The sequence below is a fragment of the Anguilla anguilla genome, chromosome 5 (assembly GCF_013347855.1).
Source record: "Anguilla anguilla isolate fAngAng1 chromosome 5, fAngAng1.pri, whole genome shotgun sequence".
Taxonomy (NCBI): Eukaryota; Metazoa; Chordata; class Actinopteri; order Anguilliformes; family Anguillidae; genus Anguilla; species Anguilla anguilla.
In genome coordinates, this window is record NC_049205.1 from 47198946 (window position 1) to 47213698 (window position 14753).

General features: G+C 42.7%; 1 protein-coding gene across 3 annotated transcripts in view; it reads right to left on the reverse strand.

The window, feature by feature from the left end:
• bnc1 (basonuclin 1) overlaps positions 1–14753 on the reverse strand; it is a 36110-nt gene continuing 21357 nt past the window's right edge. For 2 of the 3 annotated variants that reach the window (XM_035418166.1, XM_035418165.1), the window contains exons 2-5: positions 6119–6221; positions 5782–6017; positions 3064–5027; positions 1–2875 (exon numbers count right to left, since the gene is read on the reverse strand). In XM_035418166.1, coding sequence (XP_035274057.1) covers positions 2206–2875; positions 3064–5027; positions 5782–6017; positions 6119–6221 — 2973 coding nt within the window. In that variant the 3' untranslated portion in view covers positions 1–2205. Of the gene's footprint in view, positions 2876–3063; positions 5028–5781; positions 6018–6118; positions 6222–13664; positions 13873–14753 lie in introns of those variants that run through there. The other variant, XM_035418164.1, reaches the window with a different exon arrangement.

The following is a 14753-nucleotide window of genomic DNA, read 5'->3' on the forward strand; positions in this document are numbered from 1 at the left end:
TCAAAAAATATGGATGTTTATTAATGTTGTAGCTTGTTATTACAAAAACTCATAGCATGACAAAGAAATGGTAATATAGCACATTTTTAATTATATGCGTAATAAAACAAAGTTACAAAAGCACACTGAGAAACAAACAAGTGAAGCATAATAGAACACTAGTTTGAGAAATGTGTTTTGACCATCCTGTAAATTAATTACCATAGATGCAAATAGATGATACATCCAATATAAAGCCAGATACAGTGTTAAGTTTTTTTGGTTTCTTTAAGAGTACAAATGTTTCTATTCACAAAATATACAATTAAATAAACATAGTACAGATCTTTTGTGACTAGATTTTGATGTTGGGCTCTGTTCATAGCTTTCATTGTCTCTTTGTCAGTGTAAGACTTTTTTTTTTTTTTTTTACAGTACCTTGTTTTAAGTGTTGTGTCCTGTTAATTTTACACCAACAGCTTTTAATGCTCAATTAATCAAAAACATCTATACCAGGGGTGTGCAATCTTCTCCGAAAAGGGCCGGTGTGGATGTTGATTTTTGTTTTAGCCCAGCACTATGACACCTGATTCTACTTGCCAAGGTCTTGATTGAAGACCTTGATTAGTTGATCAGCTGAATCGGGTGTATTACTGCTGGGCTGAAACAAAAAACCTACACCCACATTGAGCACCTTTTTCGTATTAGATTGAACACTCCAGATCATCATTGTTCAAATGTCCGCAATGAAAAGACAAGCAAGCAGCATATTTACATGGTTATATTTCATGGCTTGAGTTGACAAAAATGGCAACATCAAATTTGTTTACACAAAGAACTGGAAAAATATACAATTCTTTAAATAACACAATTTATAGCTTTTTGAACAGAGCCCAAGTTCAAGCACTGTTTAGCCTTGATACACTTACTGACGGCTTGAAAACATCTCAAATGATCTAAAACTGCTGTTTAATACTGATTACCCCATGTACAAGGATTTTTAAACACCTCATCAGAGATAAATCTTTGGTCAACTTTAGGTTTTAGCAACAACATAAGATGGAAGAAAAACAAAGCTATACAAAAAATACCAAACAATAATTTAGCAAGTACACAACACATTTTCAACAAAGACTTTTTTTTAAGGATCATAGTCTGAAAATGCCACAAACCTAAGACTTCACAGCCGCTTCCATCAAAACAATACTCTAATTCACGAGAAAATGTGGACATCAGATCAGGCCAACACTAATTAACAAGAACATTTTAAACAGTTCACACAGTACCGCTGATTGAAATGCAATTAGGACACAACAAAATAATAACATTGTACCAAGTATGCTGGGTTAGAATGGGTACTGTGGGTCCCATAGCAACCAGACCTGGACTTATGTGAAACATACTGTAAGGCAAGAAATGTCTTGATCGTTACATACTTGTAAGTGCATAGAAATAAAAAAAGTGGAGACAACGACTAAGATGCCACATATGAAGTAGACATTTCCTTGTGATGTAATACGAAACAAACTGCTGCTTTACTGTGATAGACATGAATGTAAATTCAACAAAAAAAGGCCTCATCAGACCAGTGTTCTGATCAGGCTTGAGGTACTTGAAAATATACTCCCAGGTTTAAAGATCTGTATTTATTTTTTCAGAGCTTATTTTTCCAAATGCAGAAATACTCAACATTGACCCAGTAAATATGTTGTACACATAGTCATTCCTTAATATTTTAAGTATTTATTCAGGACAAAGTGGATGTAAACCAATTTTATCAGGAAAAAGTACAACTTTCAACTTGCAATTGTGTTTCATTTCATTTTCTTTTTTTTCTTTTTACAAATGTTTTAAATGTAACCAGTAGGTTTGGTTGTTTCAAGTTACTCAGTTAATTGACATGTTTCATGATATTGTTAGTTGTTTACTTTTTTCAATGAAAATACAACCAGAAGTACCTGAAAGATAAATCGATAAAACCCCTTTCAACATGAACTTTAGTGAACTTCTGGGGAAATGTGCTTTTTGTACCATTCATGTTGCACAGAAATTAAAGTGTACTCCAAAAATATTAACTTCACGGTGATTTCGGGAAAAAGCACCCACAACACCTCTTCTTGTCATGTCAATTTCTCAAGGAAAGGGATTATATCAATATAATTTTTATTTGAGCTGTCGATAGCACAAATTAAGTCAATTGCAACCCATTTGAAAGAAGCACTCAGGCTATTCCTGATCATGTGCTGTGCTTGCAGTCAAGTTTCTGTGCAGGTTGGGGTTCTGGCTGTGTCTGTTCCGACTCCTGACGGACGAGAACGTGGTGTCGCACCCGGGGACTTTGCATTTGTGCAGCAGCCGGAGGTGAACGGTTTTGTAGTGAGCCCTGAACGTGCCCTTGTTGCTGTACACCTTCTGGCAGATGTGGCAGGTGATTGGGGAGCTGCCCTGCATGTGCTGTGTGGGGCAGCTGCTGGGTCTCTCTGCCAGGTTCAGGTGCAGTCCCTCTTTGGAGGCCAGACTTATTCCGTCGCAGCTCTCGTCGCTGTCCTCCATGGGGAAGCCTTCCTCGCTGCCTCCGTCCGAGTCCCAAGAGGAGCGCACGCTGCCCCCCGACTTGGTGGTGCTGAGGTCCAGCACGGCCTCGTCCGTCATGTCCACCTCCCCGAGTGGCTCCAGCCCACTCTCTGCGGTCTTACTCATGGGAAAGACCAAACCCATCCTGTTGTTTCCTTTGAATATCACAGATGTCTGCCCGACAGGGTCCTTTAAGGGGAAATCCTGGCGATAGTCGACAGGTGTATCTCTGCAAAGAGAAGAGCTGGGGTAGATTGTGCTTGGTGCTCCATAATGGTCTTTGGTCAACAGCTTGTGGTGTAGGTTCAGATTTGCACTGTGCCTGAAGGTTACAAAAATGGGAAAGTTACAAAAATCAAACACCGCACACACAAAAAGAAACGCTTTCGGCATACGCACTTTCTTTGGTTTAAGATTAGGAGGGGTAAGGAGCGCGGCGGTTTAAATGTTTCGTTAAGTGTGTAATTTCATGCTTCAGTTCAGTTGACAGTGGCGCGGCTGGAGTCTCACCTGTCTCTGCTTCTCCTGGATGGGAAGGCGGCGTGGCAGCCGTCCACAGTGCACATGTGCATTTCTTTCAGGTGAACGTTGCGGTAGTGCATTTTCACACTGTACGGGTTTTTGAAGGTTTTGCTGCAGATCTCGCAGTGGCGGGGCAGGTCCTCCCTGTCCGAGCAGACAGCCTGCGGATCCGTGTGCGGGAAGCCGTCCTCGTAGTCCTCCGCGCACAGCTCCGGGGCCTCCTTGCTGTTTGTTAATATTTTAAACAGTCCTCCGTTTGTGGCCCTGTGGTCAGTTTCCGCGCGGTCGCCACCGGAGGCTTTGTTTCCGGACTGCGTGCCTGAGCAGTTGTCCGCCTCCAGGCCCAGAGCCGCGCTGGCGAGCCCGTGGTTCTCTTTCTGGCTGGCGTCGAAGGGAGATGCGCACATTATCACGCTGCCTTCCAGCGTGTACCTCACCCCGGCGTCTGCGTGCTGCGGCCCGTCCTCCTCCCTGCTGGCGCCGTGCGGCGTGTTCGACCGGAAGTCCAGGGCCCTCGGCAGGGCGGCGGGGTTCTCCCGGTCCGTGGCCTGAATGACGCCGCAGTCCTCCCTGTCGCCCGCCGCCTGCTTCTCGCAAACGTAGCTGCCGCTGTCGGACTCGTCCTTCTCCCTCGCCGGCGGGGGGATCTCCTCGTCCGCGCTGCTCTCGCCTTCCAGGTCCCCCGCGGACTCCACTGCTTCTTTCTCGATTTTTATGGGCATGCTGGACTTGCGGGATTTCTTCTTTGGTATGGGGTCAGCGGAAGGCTCCGTGACGGCGGGCTTGGCCAGAACAGACGAGGAGATCAGCGGCAGGGAGGGCAGAGCGCCGGGGGTGTTGGCAAGCTCGGCGGGAGTGACGAGGCTGCGATAGAAGGGCAGGACAGGCTGGACCGTCTTCAGGTTGGGGAATAAGATCCCGCTCTGGCTGATGCTGGGGAACCCACTCTGCAGCTTGGAGTCGGCGCTGTTGACGATGTAGCTGGAGCCCGTCCGGCCTTCGGCGGGGACGGCGCCAAACTCTGGCCTTTTCTCTCTCTCCGGGGAATTGGCCACAGACAGGCCACCCCTCAGGTCCTTGTCGCGGTTGTTGCGGTTCATGGGCATGTGCAGGCGGGGGTTGGGGTTGGCGCTGTGGCGGTTGCGGCTGCGCAGGGAGCTGAAGACCATGTTGCAGCCGTCGATGGTGCACTTGTGCTTGATCTTCAGGTGCACGGCGTTGTAGTGGATCTTCAAGGTGCCCTTGTCGTAGAAGGTCTTTTCACAGGCGCTGCAGAAGACGCGGCCTTTCTTGAGCCCACTGCCGCTCTTCTCCAGGGATCTCATCTTGCTCTCGGGAGACATCTGCATGACATCAGAGCTCATGGAGGGTGTGCAGGGAGTGGAGGGGGCATCCGAATAATTGTCGCTGGTTGGGAAGTCCTCAGCCTCCACTTTAGGCGTGGCAGAGTCCAGGGGATTATCGCCCTTTTCCATGTCTGAGATGAAGGAGGCGGAGCTGGAACCCAGCAGGCTGCCCTCAGTGGCAGAGGCGGGGACAGGGGCGGGATCTTCGGTCCTGCACTGCTGCTCCCGCCTCAGGTCCTGCCCCAGGAGGAAAGAGCCGGAGGAGGAGCCAAGCAGCGGGGCTGGGACTGAGCTCAGGAACTGAAAGGGCAGCATGAAGGCCATGCTGTTGATGAAGTTCTCAAAGTGATGCACATTGCTGGTGCTCAGCTTCTCCACCTTGTTGGGCAGGCTCGGGCTGCGCTGGGTGCTGCCCTCGATGAAGGTCCGGATGTCGGAGTTGGTTCTGGTGCTGGGCACGACCACTGCCTGCCCTTCTTTGTCCTGAATAGCCATTAGCTCAACGATCGACTTGGTCTCCCCGAAGCGCAGAAACTGCTGCAGTGTAGCTATTTCTTCCTCGAAGGTCATAATCGCCCAACGGTCCAGCACTTTGCCCGTAACGTCCTGAAAAATAAAATGGAATTCAGTTCACAGCCTTCGAGCTGAATTATAAATTTGAATGGGGAAGAATTTGTACCCAGAGGAATTAAGATGCAACACAGCCCTAAGCACACTGACGTATTCAAATAAAAAATTCTACACAGCTTCATGTATATAGACGTAAAAAGGGGGTGTGTAATTAATGCATCAATGTGTTTCATCTTTGTCTTAATTTTTCCTAATTTAAATCAAGTGGACTTTCCCCCTCCAAGTCCAATTACATGCAAGGGAGGGTGAGTGAGATCAGAGGGGAGATGGTTTCACATCGATCCAGCAGCTGTCCTTCTCAGCACAGCTGTAATTACTCATGAGCGCTACCAGTCTTTGAAAGTCAAGCTGCAACTTCACGCTGTCACCATGGTAAATATTTCATCATACAGCATTCATTTGATAGCCTGTTGAGAATTTCGATTTTACATTCACTATTAGAGGAGCTAACGTACATTAAATGCAAAGGCCTGAATATTTGATATCATACTAATAGCTAGTGCCACAGCGGTGGCTTGCTATGGCAACTTTACAAAATAATATTTGCTAATTATTTAAATATTTAATGGGCGGGGGTCGGCTCTCCATTTCTTTAATGGAATGTTTGAGAGGGAAGAGGATTCTCAGATACAAATCACAAAAATGATATCCTTGCCAGGGCTCATCGCTTTAACCTGTTATTATTACTTTTTTGAGCGAAAGGCCCTGTAGTTATATATAAGGGCCGCACCTGCAGCACATAGCCACGGATGTAGTCCTGCAGAGTCCAGTCCAGCGCGTTGAGGATCTGGACGACCTCCTCCTGCTTGAGCACGCTGAAGAGCCGGTCCAGCAGGATCTTCAGCCGCACCGGGATGGCCTGCGTCCCGTACAGCATCAGGCTGCAGATGTCGAAGACCACGTTGGAGTGGACTATCTCCACCTGGCTGCCCTGATACATGTGGTGCACTTTCAGCTTGCTCAGTGCTGCCAGACAAAACACGTACAAAAAAAGCACAAATTGAAAAAAGGTGCATTTTTTTTTGTCTACGTGTAGCTATGTGGTGGTGGCTTGGGTCCAGCCTTACCATGCGCTACCCATCCGTGTTTGCAGTGCTCACATTGCCGCCTCTTCAGCTTCCCTGGCTTGAAACTCTCACAGTTGCAGTTTACCAGGGTGCAGCAAATAGCCTGTCGGTGAGAAACAAAGCAACTGTGAGCACACTGGCTTCAGAACAGAAAAGCTGGAAAACATACCGTGGATTTGGAGCTGCACTAAGCCATAGGGACGCAGTGGTTGTTGATACATGTGAAATTCAACATGAAGCAATATATAGGCAGATCATAGTGTGGTACAAAAGTGAAACAAAAATCATAGTGAATAGTGAAAAAATCCAAAACCATCCCCTTCAGTGGTGAGGGGAGAACAGAAATATGGTGCTCCCTGTGGATGTTTCTTCCTTTCTGCATTCAATGAATGAATTAATGAATGAACTAATGAATTTTTTGCAATTTAAAAATGAGATTTCATAAGAATGCATAGCTGACAGTAATCCTTTAAACATTGTCGAGGATAGAAACGCAAGAAATCCAGCAGGCTTATTTCCATTGTGGTTCTCTAACATTCAAACACAGACATGACAAAACATCCAAAACAATGTAGTTAATGCAGAACAAACAGACATGACAAAACAATACATTCAAACATGCAAAGTTACTGTATGCTTTTGCTATTTCTGAGGGTATCACTCAGGTTGAAAACTTTCAATCAGAGCAGTGAAGCTTCGTGCACACTGTATGCTGACATAATAGAAAAAACATACATGTAATGCTCAATTGTATTGTGCAGTGTAAAGATTATTGAATTCATCAATGTTTCATTGACAACTGACTTGAGCATGAGAAATAAGTTTTTTTGTGAATAAAAAGGTTTTGTGAAACCTTTCCTATTTTTCTGTTACCCAGTCAGATTGAAATAGTTTCACATCTGGAAGTGGTCAATACCAGTCTAATCTGTACATGATACACCATTTTATTGAATATATTTTAAGAGGCATAAGGAACTGAGGGTCATGTATTTACTGGGAGGGTGCAGGGCATGTCATTTAACAAAGTGCTCCAGGCAGACAGAGATTGCCCCTGATGTGTGTAGGATAGATCCAGCCACACCCGTTGCCTAAAACAATGGGGACACAACATCACCAGCCACCATACACCAGCGCCACCACTGCAATATGAAGACATGAAATCTCCAGCCACTCACCCACTAGAAGCACTGTAATTTATGGTGGGCAGGGAGCCATTCTCTACACTCTAATGGGGTTTAAATTTCATGACACGCGCTTGAGTCAGTGTTTGTCATTTTGCCTGCTGCTGTTTTGAGCTTCCTGTCCACTATGGAGGCTGGTCTTACGTGGCCTCAGATGAATGTGTGACTGAGCGTCTGCCTCACAGCTTGGCGACAGGCCCCTCATCATCCCCCACCACCTTTCTTTCTGTGGAAAAACTCCGCTGCCTCTGTCGAGGGAAGGCCACTGTGAGATTGTAGCACCAGCCAGTGGCCCGCATATGGTTTCATACTGGCGTGTGGATTCATGGTTTTCATTTTTTTTTTTTTAAATCTTAAAAGTCAAATAAGCAGAAAAGGCCAAAAACTTATTCTAATTTTCTTAGGTGGTTTCTCGAAATGCCGCAGTGCGTGAGCCAGTGTTCCATGAATGAGAGGAGCCAGCTCAGCGGAGATATCGCTACCCCCAGAGGGCAGGGCTGCTCTGCGAGGTGTGGCTCGCCGTCCTCGTTGTCTCCACAGGAAGAGCTCTGGGGCCACAGGCAATCTTCCCACTGACCACAGAGAGGTGGAGCGCTCCATTCAGCTGTACTGAACTGATGTCAGAACAGAGGTTACCGTATGTCTGCGCTGGCATTGTTTCAGCCAGGCAAGTGTTATGCAGCTGAATCATATCTGTTCCTTCCCCAGCAGACCTGTTCTTCGGCAAAAGGCTAAGGGGACAACTCAACAACAGACAACGTGGCCTCACAGAATCTACAGATAGATTTTTTAAAAATGTATCCACTCTTTCTTTTTTATGTCAAATCTCCCTGTAAGCAGCAGCAATGAAGCTGAAAAACCAAAAATTACATTTTAACACAGTAGACCTACATGTGGTCATTCATAAGTTATTGTAGTTTTGTGGTCCAAGTGAAAAATTGAACGTTTGTGTTGTAGCATAACTTTGTCATGTTTTTTTTTCCTATACTGGTGCTCTTTTGTCATATAGTTTTTTTTCTCAGAATACACCACTATGAAACAGAAAAGTCTGTGAAAATACAAATTATGCCTGTCTAAGAACATATCTGTGTCCACTGCATTTAACATCAGCTCTGCTTCTTTAAAATACAAAAACATATGATATTACAATTGTCACTTAATTTTTGGCCTGGTTTAAATGGCAACTATTTTGCTGCAGCACAGAACAAGCAATAATTCATAGCATGAAACTAATAGTGCAGAAAAAATAACTTAAAGAACAAAACTCAGTTGATATAGATTTTTCTTTTACTTTTTCAATACACATAGATCATAAGTAGATTTTAAAACATTTGTACGACTTTTTTATTTATTTAATTTTTTCCCCAGAATTACCACCATGCTGAACTAAGAATTGTGAGTTAATCATTATGGAACCTCTTCTATTCCAATCATACAAGCTAAGCCTTAAAGTTCTTTTTGTCCCTGTTCTAGGTCATCAATAATGCATGTTGAGCGTGCATTTATAATTCTGACACACTTGGAGTAACCTTCAAGCACATGCAGTCAACAGCAAAAAGGGGCCACTTTTTAATCAAATCTGACTCGTGCTTGAGTTTAATTACCAGAAATACTTTAATGTAGACTTCCCTGCACCAGCGAAGCACCTGATTTTCATTTAAAACTATGAAGTGACGTGTGGAACCTTGTGTCTTAAAGCAGCCAAATCCCATCATTATCAGACACAAAACGAACATGGTCCAATTAATATAATCCCATTACACACACACTGTTCCTTTGCTGTTGCGTCTAATATACATCTCAATCAGTTCCAGTGGACACAGAGAGGTGGAAATGCCACCATTCCCGGTTTGCAGCAATTTTTCTTAATTAGCTATTCATTACATGAACTTGAACCGGAACATTTTTTATCTTTCATCCCCTGTGAAGTCAATCTGACAAGCCATTTCAAAGGACTCAAAGCTTCTTATGAACACAGCACACCCCTTGCATTTCTGTACATTGATTCAAGTTTGTTTTTCTAATATGTAATAATACAAGTTAGCTGTATAAGCTGCAATGTCATGTTAAAATTGAAGCAAGCAAAAAAAAAAATACATACAATTGAATATTGAAGATTTGAGGCTTTAATTTTGAAATCAGAGGGGAAAATCCCCCACCATGACAGGTATGTTTTATTTAATGAGGCAGCATAATTTATTTCAGTTAATGTATTCAAATTATTTTTATTCTCGTAGCCCATAGTAGAATACAAATCTGACTTACAGTCAGAAGAGCCAACATGATGCCATTTTTAATGCCTATTAAAAAATGCTCTCAAGCCTAAACCTCTCTTTGAGAACTTTGGTAAACAAGACACAACTATTTGCCATTTGAACAATACCCTAGATCTCTGCTGCTGACAGAGACAGAAGCTCACTCTTGAAATGCTCTCAGAAGGTGCATAAGACACTTACACATCCCTTAGCTGCAGTCCCCCTTTGATAGATGAGAGGGAGTGAATGAAAGACTGACAACTGCAAATACACTTTCCTTCAGCAAGCGACATAAGGTTCAGAGCAGCCATTAGCATTTAAACGAATTCTACCAAGTACCGTTAACGTAATGGATTCCATCAGCGTATCATGACTAAGTGTTGGTATTTATATGATGAATGTTCAGCCTGCCACGCCATCTTAAAACAATATGCTTTCACAACAAGGATGTACCAGGAATTAATGGACTCCATATGTCCAGCTTTTGATTTGCTCAAAGTAAGAGGGTGACACAAAATCGGTTGTTGCTTTGTCATCAGATATTTTAATATTTTAATGTCTTGAGCAAAGTAATGCATTTCCCAGCTAGTTAGCTTCCATCGGAAAAGCTCATAGCTCCTATATCACTGAGAATGTGGTGGGGAAGAAAAAAATATTAATGGAAAAATCTTTTTTTGTAATCTTTATTTTTTTGTTTCCCTGCTAATACTGTCACTCAGCTCCTGGGTATTGTGTTCTACAGCCTGAGAAATGTGAAGCAGATGTGTGCAGAGATTCTCTCTAAGAGGATCCGCTCTCAGCTCCTTAAAGATTTTTTTCCCTCACTGTAATGTCTAACATTTTAAATAAAAAAATCCTCAATATTTTTCTCAAGGCATTGTGATTAGCACATTCAAAAATACTTCAACCAATAACTCTAGACAGCAACAAATTAATATATTATTACAAAAAAAAACTTTGACCATGTTAAAAAAAATAAATAAAATCTGTGTAACCGAGAAAGCCAGATTCATCGAAAAAAACTGTGAACAGTGAAAATGGCTTTGAGTGCGTTCAATTCTATAATTATAACGGAATATAATGATGTCAAATGCATTCCAACATGCATTCCATTTTGCAGATCTGACACTCAGTCTCATCCTAGGGTCAATCTGCTAAGCAGTAAAGCAGTTACGCATTTACAGTATTGTCCTACCCATTCCACAACAACAAAAATCTCAAGACCCGTCTACAAGAAATGTCAGAGTTAAAATATAGGTAGACCATCATGTGCACGAGTAGTCAGAGAAAAATATATAATCACATTTTACTTGAATGGATATGTTAAGAAGTGGTCTTTAAGCTTTAGAAATTGTACTCTTTCTTATATTGAATTGATTTCATACTGGCTCCCTTGCGGTTGGAAGACAGCCTAAATGTAGTGTATCTTCAGTGTAACTGCTCTGTAATTGTAGTTTCTGTGTGTCTAATGTGTGCTTACAATGCAGTAAATCTGCACTTTCACCACCGTTTGCAGTCATTTGTTCCAATTAAATGCTCCTTGGCTGTAGTTAAAATGAAGCCAGGTTCTCCAGGAGGGCTAGCTAACACAGTCTGAACAAGCAAGCCAGGGGAGTCTGAGAAAGTCACAGCATACCACGAAGACCAGACCTAAGTGATAACATGCGTCTGTAGGCGGGAGGATTTCTGGTGTAAGCCATCCACCAGACATATGGCTCAAACACTGGCTTGCACAGCTAACACCCACAGAGGGGAAAACACAGGACAGGAAAAAGTGGTAATGCTCAACAAGAACACATCAGCACCACACAAGGACCACACCTTCAAGGAGTGAGAAAGGCAATGACACATATGGGTCTAAAACAATGCTTGCACATTTTCTCTCATTCCTTTCTGTGCACAATATCTCAGCCAATTACACTCAATTCCCTTAACATGTGTAACTCATATAAAGACATGAAAACGTAGCACAATAGATACAAACTGAAAAACAAGGTAACTGCAGCTTCTACAAGCACTGACTTCGCACAATGCACATGAGAGTATTTCATTATCCATGTGCTTCCTGTCTAAGAGTTCTGTTTGAACTCAAGTCTGCCAAGTGTGACAAATTGTCATGAATGTGAGAATTATTTAATGTTGAAGGATACTGGCACCCTGTCTCATGTCACTTAAGAGTCAAAGCCATAACATCCTGAAGGGGTAAAGAAAAATGTACACTCCAGCTCTTAAAAATAAATCTACTCGTATGTACACTACGTCTATCCTAGTTTATAGACTCAACAGCATTTGTGGACCCTAAGCAGTACATGAGAGAACAGCTGCTAATTGACACGGTGAGAATATTGAGCAGACTTGTAAAAATAATTTGCCATAAAACAAATCAGTTATGAAAAGCTTAGTACAGTGTACAAAGCCCCACTGTGTAGAAGGATGCTTAATACCAAGGGAGGTCAAATTAGAACAGACAAAAGTGAAGACATTCATTCCCCTCTCAATAGAATGTGAAGAAACGGCTGATAAGTTCTGTGGATCAAAAATGGCCGATTGATCCAGCACAGATAATCACTGTCATGTAATCTTGTGGCAATGTAATCTTGCCACAAAAAACCCCCGAAACATAAATATCTCTCAGCAAACTTGGAATGGACGATCGAAGCCTAAAAGCAGTCGCAGATGGGATGCCATAAATCCACCCTGGATATATGGCAAAAGCCGCTCCAAAACAAATCAGATGCTGTACATCCTCATCCAGTCGACTGCAGTTAAGACAAGCAGTCGATTTTGGCGACTGTCAGTGTGGCTAACTGTCAGCAAGTGCTGTTAATAAAGTGGAGCGCAGCAGTCATTATGGAGCTTCAGCAATGCAATGTGAACGAACCACGAAGGAGTTCAGCGTGGGGCACTTGTGTGAAATCGGTAACAGCGACAACTGTTTCCATGTTCTTTCTTCAATTACAAGCAAAGAGCACCACAGGCTGAAAAACACTCAGACACCGTGGAACTTCTCACACATATTATTCTAATTAAATTCCATGTCCTGGTAATGATCCATGGTGCATGAGAAGAGGTTCCATTCGATGTGGAAAAAATATCAACACCTCCACCATAATGAGTGAGATTTATGGAATACGGATTATAAATTTCCTGGTGCAAATCACTTTCTCATGCTTATAAAAATATGCGCATTACAGCGAGACACACAGACAGAAGCCACAGATGCATAAATAAATCACACCCCTCACACACATGCCTGACAGGAAAAGACTAATTGATGACAAATGCAAATACAACAACCAGTGCTGTGATGGAAAGCTTGGTGAATTTAAAACATGTTAAAACACAGATAGAGTTTCGTAGAAACTGCTCCAAAAATGTTATCTTGTTTTTTTTTTTTTTGGCACAGAACAACAAAATACAAAAATATTCTCATTGAAAAGCCAATAACCAGAATTGTTTTCCTTAACAGACAAATTAATAAATTAAAAAAAACTATGCCCCTTCACTGCACCCCCCACTCCCCCACACCCTGGCATCCCCCAAGTTGGGACAACAAGATTTTCCTCGAGTGCTAGTGGTGTAATGAGATTTGTACAGTACAGTAGCTACTCATGTAGAACTGAAAAGTTCTTTCACTGATGATAGCACATAAAAGGATGTTATGAAAAGAGAAAGCAGCCGGCTCTACAGCAAATACTTTGTTTTTATACTGTTTTTACTCTAAGCGTTTTTACTGTTTTTTTTAAAAACCAATAGCAATACACATTTTAAAGTGCAAATTGCAGCTATTTCATGTTCAACTCAATCAGTACTTCACACAAATAAATATACTTCAAACAAATGATTTTTTTCCAGACAGAAAACAAAGAGTAAAATATAAAACTCTTCTGTAATGAGCAGATAAAGTGTACAAGACAACAAAATCTGGACTGTACAGAAGCCCCTACTAGCACTAACTGGGTGCCTTTGATTAATGCTTTTTATGGTACCAAAGGAAGCAAGTTAAGTTAAAACACTCCTTAATTTAGAGAACATCAGGAACAAATACAACAAACACAGAATCCTTCTTCTATAAATACACACTATGAAACAAAAAAAAGACAGCTTTACCTGAATCTCCATAACAGACTTCCAACTGGACAAGTAAAGGAAAAAAAAAGGTTTTTACAGGATTCTACCTCTAACCGTCTGAAAATGAGACAGTGGCAGCTTTGAGACCACAAAGAAAAGCAGTAAATGAGAAGAACATGTTAGTACACTGCCTCTGAGAAAGTTTGGCTCCGAGCTATGTGCTGATTAATATCAGATCTCCCCTCTTTGCTTGCCTCTTGACAATCTTGTCACATCTGGCTGACAAATCCTCGCCAGCTTATCCAGTGCAGCGCGGAGTGGATCATGCTCAGAGACTGGCTGGAAGGGGCCTGCAGCACCAGCCCCGCGCTGATGGACCATGATGAAACTAATGAAGCTCACTCCACTCGCAGGCTGCAGAGGCACAAAGCAGCCCAACACGCCCCGGGGCCTGCACGGCATAACTCTGAGCTAGCGCGCGCAAACACACACGCACACACACACACACACACACACCCACAGGCACACACATACACACGCAGGCACACACACACGCAGGCACGCACACACACAGGCACACAGACGCACACACATGCACAGAGGCACAGACGTGCACACACACACACATGCACAGAGGCACAGACGTGCACACTCACACACACACACAAACGAAACATTCAGCCTATGCGGTCCAGGGGGCTAGCCACTGATAGTTCACCAGCATGGGGGGAAAAAACAGTAATCTGGCTAACCTTGATAGCTGTATATACAGTATGTGTGTGTGTCTCTGTGTGTGTATTTGTTTACACACACACACACATACACTCCTTTTGTCAATTAACAGACCTTGAGAGAAGGCAGGTGTGTGTTTCCCTTGCTCTTTATTCCACTTCCTGTCATTATTCCAACTTTAAATATTCAAAATAAAATAATTTCATTTTGAGCCAAACGGTTCTGAATGCATCACATTAGAAAAAACAAATGTGCAAATGTCATTATGTATCAATAATTAGTCATTATTTTCACTGTACTAGGTTGCTTGCAACACATCAGAACAGACTTTATAAATTAGCCAGAAAATCTGATTAATGTTACGCAAAAGAGGAATATTATATTCAATATATTACA